Here is an 18,741-nt window from a genome sequence, read left to right as displayed (position 1 = left end):
ATACCTTTATTACATTTCTCATATTATGGCAAAAAGACAGTTTTTGATCCAGAAGCTATGGAAGAGGAGGGGCTGGAGGAAACAACATATCCTAAGCCAATCTTATCAAAACTAGGCTTTTGAGCACTCAAGACCTTATCAAGCTTTGCAATAGACATCCTCTCTATTTAAGTTCTAGCTTGACTGAGCTTAACCTCAAGATTCTTGACATTTTCTTCTAATGAGGCATTCTTCACAACAAGAGTCTCAACTAACCTTGTAGTCTCATCCAGTTTGACTAACAGATCAACTTTTTCAGTTTTTATCTCATTCAGCTCTTTTCTACAAAGATGAGAAGTCTTCTCAAATTTTATAAATTCAGTGCATAGCTTATCATAGGCTTCCTGGATGGTCATCTTCTTGGGTACTTCATCATCAGAAGAATCCTCACTGTCACTAGCACTCTCCACAATCACCTTATTGATTATGGCAGCAAAGGCTATAACGTGACGATATTCATCCACAAACTCATCAGAAAAGTCATCCTCAGTGTCACTCCAAATAGCAACCAACCATTTATCTTCTGACTTCTTAGTCTTTTCTTTCATGAGGTTGTTTGGACACTCTATCCTCATATGACCAAAACCTTTGCACTTATGGCATTTGATGAGGGGTTTCTCATTCTTACCTTTCCTAGAGGATTTAGGTTTCCTAGGAGGTTTACCCTTATCCTTTTTCCTAAACTAAAGAAGCTTGATAATCTCATCAGTTATGAAGGTTAGATCATCATCCTCATCTTTACTTTGATCTTCATCTTCAGAGTCCTCAGTCTCTTCCTCTATACCTTTAAGAGCCAACTTTTATTCTTTCCATCTTTTCCCATTGAGCCTAATCCCATCTCATAGGTTTGAAGGTTCCCTACAAGCTCAGTTAAAGGAATTTGATCAATGTCTTTTGCTTCTTCAATGGCAATGATCTTGGCATGGAATCTTTCAGGTAAGAACCTAAGGATTTTTCTAACAATTTTAGATTCTGCTATAAATTCTCCAAGGTTAAAAGCAGAATTCACAATATCCTTGAGTTTGACATAAAACTCATCAAAGATCTCATCCTCCTCCATCCTTATTTCTTCAAAACTATTAGTGAGTTGTTGAACCTTCACAGTCTTTACTGCCTTGGTACCTTTATAGGTGGTCTCAAAAATGGTCCAAGCTTCCTTGGCAACTTCCGTGGATGATATTTTCTTGAATTCCTCATTGGTCACCCCACAGAACAAAGCATTCAAAGCCCTACTGTTGAAATTTGCCGCAATGATTGTTGCATCATCCCAATCCACCGGCGATTCTTTGGCTTAATCCAACCAACTTCAACGGCTTGCCATACTTGTTCACCTAGAGCCTGCAAAAACACTTTCATACGAACTTTCCAGTACGCATAATTAGTTCCATCAAATAAAGGAGGAATCAAAAGAGATTGTCCACGATCCATGACAACGGGGGTCAAAGATCACACTCAGAAAATTAATCCAATCAGAGTGAACCCGCTCTGATACCACTTGTTGAAAAATTTAGACCCTGATTAATAGAATTAACAAGTTCTAAATCCAAGTTGTTAATTAGATTTATTATGAATAAAACTTGTTAAAACAAACAAACATCAATATCATGTCAAAATTATGCAGCGAAAAAATTAAAGAAGACAAGATATAATGACCCAAGAAAACTAATGAAACCAACTAGTTTCACAGTAAAAAACCTGGGGGGAAACTTTCCCGAAAAGCAATCCACTATAGTAAAGAGAAGTTTCAAATCTAGTACAAAACATTTGTCCCTAAACTCTACAATCCCCGTAAATGAACTCACAGCAGAAACCTTCTACCACTTCAGAATCTCTGAATTCTTCAATATATGAACGCCACTCTTTGATGTTGCACGGATCCCAATACATAACTAACTCCTTTACACGAATCCTAGTACGTGACTCACTCACCAACTTTGAGGAAGAAGAATGTTGGCTACAAAGTTCTTCATTTCATCAATAATAAAGATCAAGAAGCACTTGATTACAAAATCCTAAGGCGCAAAGACGCAGTAGCTTCTTTCAGAGAGAATAAGGTATCGGTCACCTTTTGCATATGTTCTCCTTGTATTCTCTTATGTGACGGCCTCTAAAATAAGCCTTATATAGGTCTAGGGTTGTGAGAAAAGAAACCCTACTCAAATACATAAGCCTAGCCCAAAAATAGAAATCTGAATTCTCATAACCTCGATAAATAGCAGCTATCGAGAAGGTGTCGAGAAAGTGTCGAGATTTAATGAATCTTGACAGATAACAGCTATCGAGGAGGTGTCGAGAAGGTGTCGAGGGGACAGAAACTTTCTCGATCGATCGACCAGCTATCGAGAAGCTATCGAGATTGCGATAAGAATCAGCTGAAGAGCTCGACAGATAGCCAGGTGTCGAGGAGGTGTCGAGAAGCTATCGAGCTTTAAAATTCAGCACTTTCTCACTTGATTCTTGGACAGACTTGCATGGCTTTAACACTTGAACTTGAAACAAGGTTTCTTGAAGTATTAAACACATCCTAGATCTACCCAAATACAAGTAAAGTGCGTTTTGTCAAAGGATTAGCCAACTACACAAAATAGTGACATATGTTCTTAACAAGTGAACCACATATGTCCTAACAATTATTACTGATAATAATCGTAAAGTAATGTCCATGTATTTGTTTGCTTCATGCTATGATAATCACCAATCCATTTACCTTGTAAATTTGTAATTGTTAGAATTATATGGTTAAAATTATTAAATTTATCATCTCCTAATAGTTTAAACTTTTAGGAGAATCAATAATTTAACTGTAATGCTCAAGTGGTGAGGAACCAACCTTCATCTCCATGATGCTTATTGTTAAGGTCGGACCAAATAAACCATGTTACAATGACAAGTACCTCTAGGGCTAAGAAGCATGGACACACATACACGGTACGATGCATTACGATAAGTATCTCTAATTAATATTTATATATTTTATGTTTTTTTTTTTTTTTTATAAATGAGTAATAATCCTCAAAATCTTTAAAAACAAATCTAAAATTAATTTAAAAGCAAAAAATAAATGAAATGTAGTGCATGATGACCTTACAAGGGCAAGTTTGGTATGTTGTAATAGATCATGTAATGGAATGGTTATTCATGCAGAATAGCTACTTGGTTGCATATATCTTCATTATATAGAATGATTATTCCATAGTAATAGCCTAAAGATAATAATTATAAAAATGCAACTATTTGGCCACTAATGCTACGATTATATAGTAATAGTAATTAAAAAATTATAATGAAACTATTGAGCTATTAAAATATTAAGGGCAAAAATGCAAATTACACCCTTTAGGTTGGTCAACTGTCATTTTAGTCCTTTAATTTTTACTTTGGTCATTTTAATCCTGTAAGTTTGGTAAGATGCCCTCAGCCCAACTTTCAAAAAAAAAAAAAATTTAAATTTTAAGTTTGGCATAACCCATGCGAATGGGTGTAGTCGTGTTATTTCTTCTAAAGAAAATTAAAGTGAAGGTTCTACTGATGTCATCATCCCCCCTAGCTAGGTCAAGATTTTTAAAATGGAATCGCCACTTATTTAATAAGAAGATGAAGAAAACCAAATTGAAAAGTACATGTCTTTGTTGATGAATTGAAATTGTACGTGTAATACCCGAAAATTTTAAGTTCTAGCAATTCTTATCTCATAAATATCCTTTTTTTTTTTTTTTGAAAGAGTTTCAACCTATGACGTCCGCTCCTAATGATAGCTCTTTCTCATCAGACCAAGACACCAATCAGTTTTTGGTGTAGGCGGGGATTGAACCCCAGATCTCTTATACAACTATCAGAGACTTTACCAGTTGAGCTAACTGGAACCCGCTCATTAATATCTATTTTGCTTTGAGAATTATGTGGAGGAACCAAATTTTTATCAGCTTTTGAAATTGAGAAGAAAATTCTATCATCTCAAGAAATAAGTTAAGAGAGGGGTATTTTTGGTAATTGGAACTAGATCAAACCCAAATCACTTTCAACCTTAATAGTCGTAACTACTTCCCCTCCTTTTAGTTTTGACGTTACTTTGAGATCTCCCTCTCTCCTCCATTCACTAGTTCACCCTTGGGCTGTTGCACCATTTTTTCTTCCACCTGCTATCTCGCTATTTAGCTAACACCTCTAATCACTTTCTGCTCTAACTATTTGATCCATCTAAATCTGCTAGAATTAAGAAAGGTTGCATCTATAGTCTTGGTTTGCCCAAGTATAGGTAATCACCCAAGCCTTTTTTCATTCTAAGGCTTTCTTAACTAATACAGTACACCGAATTTATTTATGCATTTGAGGGGAAAAATTTGGAGTGTAACATGTTAATTTTTATGGGGTTTGATGTATTGTGTTCTTTTTGGATTAATTTGTTGGATTGTGAATCCTACAGATTCAAGCATGTATTTGGTTGGGGATGGTTTAAGTGAATTTCTTGATAATAGAAGAGCTTAGGCTAAAAGGATAAAAATTACTACAGTGAAGGAATGAGGGTCCGAACTAGTTGGACTCTAGGATGCTTAGTGAAATCGGTTACTCTATTGAATATATTTTGAGAATTCCTTGAATTGAGGTTTCTAGAGAGGAGTGAATTAAGTTTAGGTAAATATACTTAAATTGGATTAAGTGGCTTTGTTTAAGTCTATGAATTAATTTGTGTATTGGATTGTAATAGGTTGAACTCCTAATTGTGGTGTCCTTTTGGTATGGCTTTTGGAAGTAAATAACATTTCTCTTAATTGGTTTTATTTTACTTATTCTAATATATTTTAGCCACTAAATATTGTTTTACAACTATTACAATTTTATTTCAATTGTTTTAGCCACATTGATTTAAGTAAAGAATAGCGCGTGAATCATCATAAATATATTTGATTACTATATGTATGATTTTATATATGTATTTTGAATGAGATATACATTTATTTGAACTATAATGTTAGACAATCAGACTATGTTTTGATCTCTGGCACCTAACCAATGGGAATTATATATTGGTACCAAAACTAGTTTCATTTGGGGTATCACGAGTCTATCATGTTTATAGACCCAACTAATGGGGATATACATTAGCACTGAGCTAAATTCATCTGAATCTAATGCCCAGTCACGAGAATATAGTGCGACCATAGTTATAAAAGATTGTTAATAATATGAATTTGTTTAAGTTTTGAATTATTTTAAGTCTATGAAACTTCTTGTATTTATTTTGAAATCCATATTATGTTATAACTTTTGATATATGTGAAATATTTGATCTTATGTAAAATGTATTATTTTGTCAATCAGTATGCTTGTTTTAGCTAGTTAGGATTTAGTTAATTATTGAGTTGTCAACTCATACCCACCCCTCCCCCTCCCCCTTTTTCCCCCTAGTTTCAGATTATAAAGAATAGCAAGTTTTGAGGCTTTTTCTGAGGGTATACGCATGAAAACAGATTTATTTCAATTGTTTTAGCTACATTTGTTTATTTTTAGACCTCTTAAAACACAACTGTATTAACCTAGTTAATAAGCCAAGTTATTACTTAGTCCAAATTCCAGATCTAGGTTATTACAATCAAAACAATCATATCATGTATAGCAGCGAAAAAATAAATAACACAAAGATATGATCACTTAGGAAAACCAAACGGGTGAAAACCTTGGGAGGATTTAACCTAGCTATCCTCAAGGTAAACCTGAATCCACTATGAAATAATCAAAGTTTTACAATAGCAAATTAGACCACTAACATCTTATTGCTACCCACCAGTAGAAACTTACTGACACGACCACGTGCAAGTTCCGAGACCACGGGCTCCTTCTTTCTTGGATTCTCCAGCAAGTACAAGTACTCTCACTTGCGTATCTTTAAGCTCTTATGGCAGCAACTGAATGATCATCAAATTCTTGAAGAAATCTCCTCTTGATAATCCTAAACTTGTGTGAAGGAAAGCTCCTCACAGATCTCACAAAAGATTCACACAAACAGCAATATTAGCAATCTCTAAAACGTAGCTAGGGTTTGCCTTATATACCTAGGGCAAAAACAAAAACAAAAAAACCCTAAACAATTTAGGAGTTAGGGCTGAGTTGGAATTATGCAGCAAAAATGCATTCTACCCGAGATTCGATTGATCAAGCCTAAGCTTAGATCAATCAAGTTAGGCCAAAATGCACAATAACTTTTGCATCAGCTCGATTCCAACTTTGTATAAAAGAACCAACTTTGAGCAAGCCTAAACAATACTAAACAACCCGTTTTGATCATGGTTTGCCAACATTACACATTAGAATTTTAAATATATAAATTCCTAAAACTTTAGAACCTAACAAACTCCCCATTTGGCAATTTGTGACAAAACACAAACTAAAAACTCAAAATTTACAAATAAAAGGCCTTTACAAAAAATTCAATCCTAACTACTATCCATCAGTTGCAAGTGTAGACAGCAGAACGACTGAATCAACCTGTATTTCCTAAAATACTCAACAAACGCATAAACGCATATGTGACAGAAAAACAGTAAATCAACAAATATGCAAACTAACTCTCCCCCTAAGTTAGATACATCAAAAACAATGTTAACTCCCCCTAAACAGAACATTCTTGTATTTTCTACACATATTCCCACATTTTATCTAAATCTCCCCCTTTTTGTCACGAATTGACAAATATAACTTAAACAAAGAATAACAAAGGTCAAGAGAAAATAGACAATCAAGGGAACACAAAATAATTCAACTCTATAGAAAATAGAGACAACTCCCCTTAGGAGCAACAAAGGGTAAAAACAAACTTCTCCCCCTATAAAAATAAGGGAAAAAAAAAAGTTTTGGGAAAAAAAAGGAGGTGGGGACAACTAAAAAGACACACAAACCAAAGTTAAAAACTAAGGTGAGGATACACGTGAAAAAAAATATTCTCTCTATCAATAAATGCAAACTTGATACTATGTGACCCATAAACAGTTGCATGAGTAAAGAAAATATTTGCACATTGATTATCCATCATATCTTTTAAGAAAAATATTTTCTGCAGTTCACACTTAAAAATTAGCATATACTAAAAAGTACATAACTCAAAAATTAATAAATCAATTTTTAAATCAAGTTGAGTACTCAATTTAACAAAGTATATGCATGTTGTGTAAAAACAATGAGAGATATGACTAGAAAACTGCAAGATGGATACATAAATCAATGCAATGCATGTGAATCCAAAACATAAATAATGCATGAAAAAATATGTCATGATGTATGCTCTAATGCAGTTAAACTAAGTTCAATATAAGTTCAAATTCACAAAATTGGCTTCAGCATAGAGTTTCTAACAAAAACCTTAAAATACGAAAAACCACTTGTTCGTTTTTATAAAAAATTGATCAATTGATCATCACACAAGTTAGAATACATATTATAATGATCAATTACATCAATTCAACAAGCCAATTTCATCAATTAAACTCAATTTGAACAAAAATCCCCAATACGGGTACATTCAAGCCTTAGAATTTCCTATTTCTCAAACTTTAAACACATTTTGCATTAAGATCAAGGAACTTTTAATCTTGGATAGCCACAACAAGATCACACACAATAAAATGTACCAAGTTTAGCAAAAAGAAACTTGTGTAGTTTGTGCAACTAACAAAAGCTTGAGATACATGTGAGGTGATATGTGAATAGAAATCAACCACAAAGTCTACAAAATTCATCACATAGAATTTGAAAGAGACTATCACCTAAAGAGTTACATCATATAACTCTCACATCTCCTAGAATAAAAACTTGCAATCATGTAAATTTCTTAATTTGCCTCATAATATACACACCAATTTTAATTGTTCAGAAACTTATTAAAATAGCCAGGATAATATACACACCAATATTATTTGTTTGACTTAATATTAAGTCCAATAATGTAGACACCAATTTTAAGCATTTAAACCGAGGCTACACCTTATGTTCTTTTTGTGCATGTGCTACACTTTCTCGAGCACAAAATCTTATGATATGTACTAAGGTGTTCATGATTGGCTAGTGAACAGTGGTGAGATGGTTATTTATCTCTTTCTCAAAAGGTTCAAATCCAACAGTCAAAGACATGTGACTTCAAGATCAAGACAAAGTGATCAAAAACTATAAACATATTTCCACACAACATGCACTACAGCGCTCAAACTAGTAAAGTGCAATAAAATAAACTCATCCAAGCTAAACAAGGTACATAAACTTGTTATGTAAAGATAATATGGCCAATCCTTAATTATAAATCCAAGAAGTGAAATACAAAACACAAAACACAAAAATCTTTTTGGTTTTAAAAAAATTATGACCAAAAACAAAAAGCACACATTATGCTAAATTAACAATACAAATGCAATACATGACAGTGCTTAACTAAGCTATAGAGGGTACAGACAAGAAATATTAATTTCTTAATTAACCCTTGAGTACATGTACAAACTAGTACACACTCACACAAAATTAGAAATAACTTAGCACTTATATAACACATACTATTCAAGTTTCTCCACAATATCAAACATGTTCTAAATCAAGAGAGAGATATCATAATTCATGTAATCCTCAAGAAAAATAAAACTAGACACAAAATAAAATATTTTTGTCTTTTTAAAAATTTTCAGTGTTTTTGGATTATTATTTTTTCAATAAAAAACAACTAAAAACAGAAACAAGTCATGTCCACAAACAATTGAAAGAATTAAATTAGGGACAAGTCAACAACACTCACCTTAGAGATTTTTTTTCTCACCCATATAGTATGAGACTTCGGCTTTATAGGTGAAAATCCATGTGAAGCAGAGTGTATTTGAGGAATTATACCAATCTTCTAAGAGAGACTGAAATCCTGCAAATTTCTTTTACAAGCCAACAAGCTCAAATTTTTCAAAAGAATATGAAACAATTTATTTGGACTTATGGTAGGAGAAATATCATCACATATCCTAGATTAAAATACAGAATGCTTAAATTTCAATTTATGACAATTAGAACGAATGTGACTAAAACACCACAAAAGTGACAAATAGGAACAAATTTAGGAACATCAGTATTCCAAACAACAAATCTAGTCTTAGATTTTGGTTTTTGCCTCAATAAAGAACAATTTGGTCTAATATGACCAACAATACCACAACGGTGACAAGAAGGTACAAAAACAGATTTTTTTTGCACACTAGCATTAGGTTTAGACTTAGGTTTAGAAATTTCAGCGTCTACATCAGAACTTTTACCTTTGTCTAACCTAGCAACATAAGTCTTTTCTTTATTATTCCTCTTGAAAGGAGGGATATAAACTTTCTCAGTTTTAAGATTAAAAGAAACAGAAACACTTCTGTTATTAACTCTTGTTCTACTCTAAAACAGAAACAGAAACTTTTACCTTTGTCTAATCTAAAACAAATTTAGACCCCTCAAAAGATCTAAAACAAAAGAGCTACCGCTCTGATACCACTTGTTTGTTCTTAGACCCCTTAAAACACAACTGGATTAACCTTGTTAATAAGCCAAGTTATTACTTAGTCCAAATTCCAGATCTAGGTTATCACAATCAAAACAATCATATCATGTATAGCAGCAGAAAAATAAATAACACAAAGATATGATCACCTAGGAAAACCAAACCAGTAAAAAACTTGGAGAGGATTTAACCTAATTATCCTCAAAGTAAACCTGAATCCACTATGAAAGAATCGAAATTTTACAATAGCAACTTAGACCACTAACATCCTATTGCTGCCCACTAGTAAAAACTTACTGACATGACCACGTGCAAGCTCCAAGACCACGGACTCTTTCTTTCTTAGATTCTCCAGCAAGTATGAGCACTCCTACTTGCGTATCTTTAAGCTCTTATGGCAGCAACTGAATGATCATCAAGTTCTTGAAGAAATCTCCTCTCGATAATCCTAAATTTGTGTGAAAGAAAGCTCCTCACAAATCTCACAAGAGATTCACACAAACAACAATATGAGTAACCTCTAAAACGTGGATAGGGTTTGCCTTATATACTTAGGGCAAAAACATAAAACCCTATATGTTTTAGGAGTTAGGGCTGAAGGTTCAGTTCTTCCCATAACTTCCCTACAACCAGCAAGGTCAACATCAAAAAATCATATCTCACTCGTATCTTAATGAAACAAATCCATCCTTATGCTTTAATTGAAACTCTGGATGTCTAGTTTTCAAAATCATTGACCTCACCCAAAAATTCAAAATGGCCTGAGAGATATTCACGAAATAGTAAGCAAAATACATTTTTTTGGAGAAGAATTTCAACCCAATTATTGTTAATAGCTCTCAATTTAACTCTCTTTTACCATAAATAAGCCCCATTAACTTTCTTCCTGAATGCATTGTTTTGCTATATTATAGACAATCTTCACTTTGCGGACTGTGTTTTTGTTTCATATCCAAGTGAGAATCCTCCGCAATAGACATGGGGGGATTATATGTACCACTTCGGTCTCAAAGTTTCTATTAAAAAAAATGCCTCAAATGGTAGGAAGAGAGTGTGCAACATGTCCCTTAGCCAAGATTGAGTTTCCATGTTAGTTAGGGTTGTGACCTTTGGTTCTTCACCAATATCAATCCTCGTTATGATCGTGCTTGAGTTAAATTGGGTGAGTTAAGGTCATTATGGGTTGGAAAAATTCCAATCCACCACCAACCAAACTCTACAACTATCGAGTCGATTGAAAACCCAATATTTCACTCGACAAGTTGTGCAGGTTGGCAAGTTTATCCAAAAATAATAATATTTTTTTGTAGGGATTGATTGGGTGTGGACAAGTAATATATGTAATTATATGCAGGCATGTCAATCATCAGCAAGTTGGTAAAATCTCAACCTACAAGTCAAATTGACTTTCTAATTTGATGATCGAAATCACCCAACCCGCATCTTGCATATAATAACTTGCATGGGATGGCGCATGTGGAAGAGTTGGGTGAGAGAGCTGAGGTGGGTTTACACGGCCCTAATCCTCGTAGAGATCACCATGTATGTCATTAGGGTGGAAAGCCAGTAGTCTTCCTATTGTTCCCTAACCGCTATCTTAGCCTATTTTCCATACTATCGTTGCCTTCGTGATGACTTGCCAAGTATATGATGGGTTATTTCTAATCCTGGGCATTTCTCAAAAAATAAAATCTTGGGTGTATGAATAACAACCTTAATTGGCAAATAGGCTAGAAACAACGTTGAGAGGTTATAGCTGCTGCAATGTCAAGAATTAAACCCATAGAAGCTACAAAAGGATCTAATTGAAGGCGACTATCTTAGTTTTGAATCTCTTGCAAGAATCTAATCCACATTGTAGGATAATTGTAGATGCAACTGATGAATGTTGTTGTTATTTTTTTTTTTTTTAATATAGAATTTTACTCTAGCCTAATCTAAGTGTATTTGCGTGAATTTTTCTTCTGGAAACTTGAATCTTGACCCTTACCTCTCTTCCTCACTCTACAAGAACTTATATTTATAGGGCAACCATCACACAAATGTTGGTTACTAGCAAAAGAAATTTTTTTTTTTTTTTTTTATAATACTTTCACAAGAAGTATATTTTTAGTTAAGTACAACCATATAACTAAATTTTAAGAGAAGAACCTAAGAAACAACACTTAAATACTGTACCTTAGTTTTGCCCGTAAGTTATTACTCATTCAATTTTGAACTTACTACTGAAAATACTTTTTTACACATTAAGAACAGCCAGTAATAACATAACACTTAAAATTTGTTGTGAAAATATTAAAACATAACATTTTTTCATGGCCCTAGATTTATGTAATAGCTATTGTGAAGTAAGTGTGGAACTGGATTTCTCTTTTGCATATCATTATTTCTGTTTTGTTGGGTTGCTTGGTCAATGAAAAAAAGAGAGAACCCATTAACAAAAGGACTGTGTCAGTGATATGCATGTGTAATTTTATAGTCATAGAGGGAGGGGGCCAAGGGAATCCTTTGTGAAAAGGTCATGGAAAGCTACAAGAAAAGTGCAGCAACGTAACCAACAAGTTCCTTTTGGCAAATTAAATACTTATCCTCAGAGTTCGAGGACCTGAGAAAGTCTTCAGTAATCCTCAAAAAGTTGACTAAAAACAAGCAATGAGAAATATAAAAATAGGAACCGAAGAATAGCCGTTAATAGTTGGCAAAAAAAAATAGAGCCGTTGGAAGCTTGTCTGTATTAAATGAAGTACTCTTACAATAAAAGTTGAGGCAATGACTAATGAATAATAATAATATTTGAATAGCATCAAAATCTAGTGGGTGATTTGGGGTCCCATTTTAATCCTAGAGGGATCGATGTACCTTATGACCAAGGTGATTTTTTTGTCTTCTAAATTCTAAAATGTAATCGGAAAATGGAGATTAGATAAAGACAAATAAATAAAAGGGGAGCCCAAATCACTCTGATAAGAGTGAATATAGCAACTTATTTGAGGTTTTCATAGGAAGAGAGACCATGGGGACCAAGTTATATCTTCTTCAAAGTGTAACACCTGGAAACTTGCAGGATCCATAACCTGAAATAACCAAAGAAACCCATTAGAATTTTTTTCTTTTTTTCAAATGTGGTATTAGTTAAAGAAAAAGTTCATGTAATATATACTGTGTATTTACTTTTATTAAGAATTAAATCAGTACTACCAACTACAGTTATTCTTTTGTTTCTCCAAAAAATAAAAGAACCTACAGTTATTCTTCTAATTTGCTAATTTTTCAATGGTAGAAAACTTAGAGATAGTATTTATTTTTTTGATGAATTTTTTTTTTTTAGATGAACTTAGGAATAGTATGTAAGGTAATAAAAACATGATTGCATTGATCAATCATCAATGTAGTAAAAAGAACATTATCTTTTTTTAAGAATCATTAAATTCAATCATGTAATTCATTGGTTAGTATAATCAAATGTTTAAAATCAACTAAGAAATCTAAAGGTATAATAATACATCACCCAAATCTCCCATAATCACCTAAGGTAAATATTCTTTTGCATCTGGGCAGCATGAATCATTATCATTTAACGCCTAGCATTTTACTACATACAGTTTGTATTTCCATGTATGGACATAGGTTGTTTAATTCAGATTTAGTGTTAACCAATAGTATAATTCTTAATTATAATTATTCAATAGGGGAGGAGTGTAACCCCTTGAGTGTGACAACAAGGTTGTACAATTCTATCAATGTGTGCTACACATTCTGGGTAAACCAATAGGATAATTCTTAATCCTAATTATTCAATGGGAAAGGGGATGATCGAGAGGCACGGCACGTTGTAAAGGATGTCATTATCGCTTGAATCCATTCAACCATTACATGAATAATTTAGAATTGTACCTCATAATTTTCATATAAATAAATAATAATGACAAAAATTATTTCAGTATTTATCTCACTTACAAATCATATGACAATGACTTTTATAAAAGAAAATGATATGACAATTTAATTATCATAGAATTATATTCAACGACCACATACTCTTCCACATCACAGTCATAACAAAAAAGTTGTAAAACAAGTTGCCATACTAGATATATTATTGTAATTAAATAAAATAAAATACCATCATAACAATGACATAAGCTAAGTGACAATCTTATCTAGAATTATACAGCAAATATAACATGATGTGAGAGTTTATAAATAGTGTACTTACTTGGATCCTTGATAGTTTGCGTAGCAAGCCCGTTAAAGTAACAGGTCCCACCAACTTTCTTAAACTGTGCCCAATAAGAACTGAACGCGTAGCTCGCGTGCCAAATAGGTGAATCGGGTTTATAACACTTACCCCCGGGTTGAACCGGGTCACAAGTTTTATTCCCCTGTGAACATGCGTACGATAACGCCGCTCCAACTTCGCTGCTATTGGCTCCTTTCGCCACCACACACCATATCTTCCCTTTATATTTCTCATCATTGGTTGGCTTCGGCAACGGCTTTTTGTACTCCCACACCTGAGTCTCCCCCGAAAGATCAATCTCGTAAATTTTTGACCCGTTAGGGTATAATAACCCGAAATGCCGCTCCGTACCCGGACCCGGCTTTTGGTTCTCGTTATACAGAGAGAAGATGAAAGATGGGAGGACTTTTCCGGGTCGGGCTGGAGTACCCGATTCGGACGTGAGCTTTTTAACTATGTTTCTGTTGTAAGTGGCAGCATTGTAAATGTTGCAACCAATCTGGTCGAAGTCACCACCATTGGGCCAACCCGTTTCAGCTATCCAGACCCGAATTCCCGGGTACCCGAGTCTCTTCATAGCGAAAATTACAGCATCCACCATCTGGTCAAATAGATTCGTGTACACCAAACCCGACCCCGGATCCGTGTAAGTGAAATCCTTGGACTCAAACAAAGCGTAGTCTAGCTTGATCTTGGTAGGATCCGAAGACCAAGGAAAATACGGGTACGCATCGAGGAAGAAAAATGATCTGGTTTTGTTCAAGAATTGCAACATGGGTTTTATGACCCGACCCGAAATGTCGGCTCGGAAAGTCCCGTTCGAAGGTGGATACGACGATTCTAGGACATCCATGGCACACGAAGTTCCAACTTTGACCTTGTGAATGCCATGGGCTTTTAGGGAAGATTTAATTTTGCGCATTGCAGGGACGAGGTTATACCAGGTTTTGTTGTCGGTGGAGCTGATGATTTCGTTGCCTACGAGGAGGTATCGGATCTTGGTGTGTGGGTAAAAGGGTTGGACATTTGATCGGACCCAGAGATCGGACAAGGTTTGGTTGGAGGAGATGTTGGAGATGAGTTCGTTGGGCAACATGATTGAGACTTTAATGTTTGTGTGCTTGAGGGAGTTAAGGATTTTTGGGTTTGTGTCGTAGATTTTCACAAGCTTGGCTTTGAGAGATTTGATAAGCTCCACCGACTTTGATGGTGATGGTAGATTGTCTCCCAATTGGCCATAGTTAATTCCCACCTTGCTCGTGAATTCAGCACCTGTAAACAAAAGGGTTAGGCTTATTTTACGATTAAGATTTTTATTTTCTAGATCTCACAATTTGATTCAAATAGAGGGTATTGTAATATACACAAACAAATAAATAAGATTGAGAGAAAAATGGACTTACTTGAAGTGGATATGAGGAAGGAGAGAATGAGGAGAGGAAGAAAAACAAGATGACCCATTTTCTTCAATGCTATCATGGTTCTTTGGCTTAGCTTCACAGTACTTTGTTTGGTGAAAGTATTAAAGGGTATGAAGCAGAAAGAGAGACAAGAGCAATGAGAGTGGATTGAAAGGTGTTTATGGAGAAGATGGGGCAAATTGTTATGGTGCACTGACCAATGCGTCAAAGAGGTAATTAGGGGTTTAGGGACTTTAGGGGGAATATGACTTTACCTTTGGGCTTTGGGAAAAGAAAAAGAAAAGAGGAAAAGAAGAAATGTTTAGAGTATAATGCGCAGAGAGCATTGAAGCGATATGTGTTGTTGGTTGCGAAGGAAAAGTTAACGAGTAGAAAGGTTATGGTGGGTCATTGGTTATAAAAACATGTAAATTAGGATTGGGTTGGTTTCGAGGAAGGAGCGAAAAGGGGACTGGTGGTGCCAGAAAGTGCATGTAGCCGTTGGACTAGTGGACCTCTCGGTCATTGTCCCTTGCATAAAAGAATAGAGAGCCACAGACAGGAGTCGGCAAAAACTAGTGAAAGAGAAAGTCATAAAGAATTGGCTAAAAATGAGCTGTAAAATTTACGATTGATTCTAATAAAAAATTTCTATATTAGTAATTTACTTAAAATTTAATACTCTATTGCATCTAATAATATCTTAATAAATTTTCAATTTGGTTAGATCTATATATGGGTATTAGAATTGACTAGTTGTAGTTGTGCTTATTCCTAAATATGTAATAAGACAATGTGGTATCTGGGAAATTGGAGGAGTAAAACATATTTTACACTACATCCGTACAAAATTTAATCTCAAACTAAATTGGGCAAATTGAATACATTTTGGGTTGGGTCATAAATAGATTGGGTACACAATTATCTATTTACCCATTTATTACTTGTTTAAATAAATATTAAATACTCATTTCCCACCCAACTTATTTAATCTCCAACTCACCCATTTAACCCATTATTTAGTTTGTGGGGTTCTAGTTAGCTCAACTGGTAAAGTCTCTGATAGTTACAAAAGAGATCTGGGGTTCAATCCTCGCCTACACCAAAAACTAATTGATGTCTTAGTTTAATAATAAAGAATTATCATCAAGAGCGGACGCCATAGGTTGAAACTTTTTAAAAAAAAAAAACCATTATTTAGATTATATATACATACTTACAAATACCAAAAACTTATAATACTACCAAAATACATTCACTCAAAAACAAATTTACCAAAATGCCCACCATATTGATCAAAGACATAAAATTAAAATTAGACTCAGACCAACTAACCAAAGGATAGAAAAGAAATTTTTTTTTTTTAAATCCAAAAAAAAAAATTCTCTTATTCGTGTGTTTGGTTGCAAAGAAAATTTGTTAATCAAATCTAATAAAAGTATTGAAAAGGAAATTAGAAAAAAAAAATCCCAAAAAAAATTCTCCTATCCCAATGTTTGGATGCCAAGAAAAATTCATAAATCAAATCTAGTTAATCAACCAAGAGAGAGGGAGAAAATTTGCTAGATTTCTCAACCAAGAAAATATTGTTTGCTTTGTAAATTTCTGAGTAACAAACATAATTTTCTAAATTTTCTCAGCAACCAAACAAAAAATCTAGCCTCAACAAATGAACTTCTCTGATTCTCTCAATTTTGATTTTGCACTCAAGCTTCACTGAATTTTAGCTTGTTGATGCGATTCAATCTTAAAGGAGAAGTTGTGGTTTCGAATCCTTTAACTGATGGTTTCACAATGAATCCCTTGAGTGCGACAACCAAGAGGGACTCTGGTGGCTTAATTGTCAACTGTGGTCTACAACTCCATCACCTTGGCCACGCTCTAAGCTCGAGAAGAAGATCTCAATGATCTTAGAGCACAACATAGACACTTAGTCAAAGAGAGAGAGGGTTAGAGAAAATAGACAATCTTAGGATGTGCTTGATAGCTGGTAAAGTGAGAAGAAAGCTGAAGAAAATCAATAAGAAATTTTCTAGTTAGGGTTTAGACTTGCTCTTTGGAGAGGGAAGAGGTACCTCGCAGCTATTTTTAAGAGAAAGGGTTAGAAACTTAGAATTTCTTTTCTTTCTTATCAATGTTAAAGGTTGAAATTAAAAATAAATGAATAAAGATGGGTTTACCCATTAGTTACCTAGTAGATTTAACCATTTAGACCCATTTAATTAGGTTTGTTGGATCATGAGCTATGTCATTCCACCTCAAAATCAGTGATGAGAAAGACACGATCAAATATTTTATGGCATTCGACATCATACCACATAGGCTTGTTTTTAGAATGGTTATAGGGAGTCAAATTGCGGTCCCCCAACAATCCCTCCCTCACAATGACACTCTCATGACTCGAACCCATGACCTTAGCTCTAATATTATTTGTCGGACCATGAACTATACCATTCCACCTCAAAACCAATTGATGATGAGGAAAACACACTCAAATCTTTTATGACATTCGACATCACACCACGTGGACCTATTTTTAGAGTGGTTGTAGGGAGTCAAATTGTGCCCCCCCCCCCCCCCCCCCCCCCCCCCCCCCCCCAAAGGAAGATAACCATCCTTTTAGAAAAGAAGTTTCATGTTTGAAAAAGTAAAAATGAAGGAACCAGTTTAAAACTTAATAAATTCAATTCGTTTCATACTTTCTCCACTTGGGTGGACCAAGTCTGTACAAAATTAGAACTTTTGACATAAACCAACCCTCCTTGTAATCAACTAACACTTCATGGTGTTTTTAAAGGATAGATCACATTATATTTAGTGCTATCTCGGAAAACTTATATTTATGAACTTATTAAACTTAAACGATAAATTATATAAAAGTATCAAAAGAATTTTAATTCAATAACATAATTTTCCCTCATTTATTAGCTAGGAGAATCAGGATTCAAATTTTCATCCATTGTAATATCAAGTTACTTAAAAAAAAATTTAAATAAGTAATAATTTATTTATTTTTATACTTATATAAACTAAAGAGCAAAATTTAAGTACAGTACTTAAGTGTTATTCTTTAAGTTCTCCTTTTAAAATTCAGTTATGTGACTATAATTAACTAAAAATACATTTTTATCTCATTAGAAAAAAATCACATAGCTGAATATTAAGTAGGGAATCCAAGATACAGTACCTAAGTACTGTAATTAAGTTTTGTTTTAAACTAAATAACCTGAATAAGGTAATAAAAAGTTATGGTGAAATATGAGAAAATTTCACTTACCTTTCCGAAGTTTTCTATTTAATACACATACTTCTTTACTAGAGGAGAGGTGAGCCAAAAAAAAAAACTTTAAGAAAGGGTAATGTAATTCTCCGAGTGAATAAGAATATGATGTTTAGGTTCAATTGGGCTGACTCTTCTCAAGTTAAATTTTTGGGTAAATTTGTCACACCAGTTATAATAGATTTTGGTAATCCTTTTTTTTTTTCTTTGTGCTACTCTAGTCAGCAGTCAGCTCCAAATTAGGGTTATGGTCCCTTATAAATGCATGCCTTGAAAAGGCCCA

General features: G+C 34.0%; 1 protein-coding gene across 1 annotated transcript; it reads right to left on the bottom strand.

The window, feature by feature from the left end:
• Positions 1-12,233: 12,233 nt before the first annotated feature.
• LOC112024487 (probable glucan endo-1,3-beta-glucosidase A6) lies at positions 12,234-15,685 on the bottom strand. Its single transcript, XM_024057112.2, has 3 exons — positions 15,182-15,685; positions 13,755-15,050; positions 12,234-12,612 (listed from the first exon to the last, which is right to left on the bottom strand). Exons 1-3 carry the CDS (start codon positions 15,255-15,257, stop codon positions 12,575-12,577), a joined length of 1,410 nt encoding a protein of 469 aa, XP_023912880.2. The 5' UTR covers positions 15,258-15,685; the 3' UTR covers positions 12,234-12,574.
• Between the last annotated feature and the right edge of the window lie 3,056 nt (positions 15,686-18,741).

This window comes from Quercus suber, unplaced genomic scaffold (assembly GCF_002906115.3).
Source record: "Quercus suber isolate HL8 unplaced genomic scaffold, Cork oak 2.0 scaffold_434, whole genome shotgun sequence".
NCBI lineage: Eukaryota > Viridiplantae > Streptophyta > Magnoliopsida > Fagales > Fagaceae > Quercus > Quercus suber.
This window is presented reverse-complemented; position numbering and strand designations above follow the sequence as displayed.

Bases quoted from the DNA above. Each gene is read 5' to 3' on its own strand.
- LOC112024487 (XM_024057112.2), bottom strand. From the start codon at position 15,257: ATGATAGCATTGAAGAAAATGGGTCATCTTGTTTTTCTTCCTCTCCTC. The intron at 15,051-15,181 runs GTAAGTCCATTT...TTTTGTTTACAG, and splicing joins CTTCCTCATATCCACTTCAA to GTGCTGAATTCACGAGCAAG. The intron at 12,613-13,754 runs GTAAGTACACTA...TGGTTATTTCAG, and splicing joins GCAAACTATCAAGGATCCAA to GTTATGGATCCTGCAAGTTT.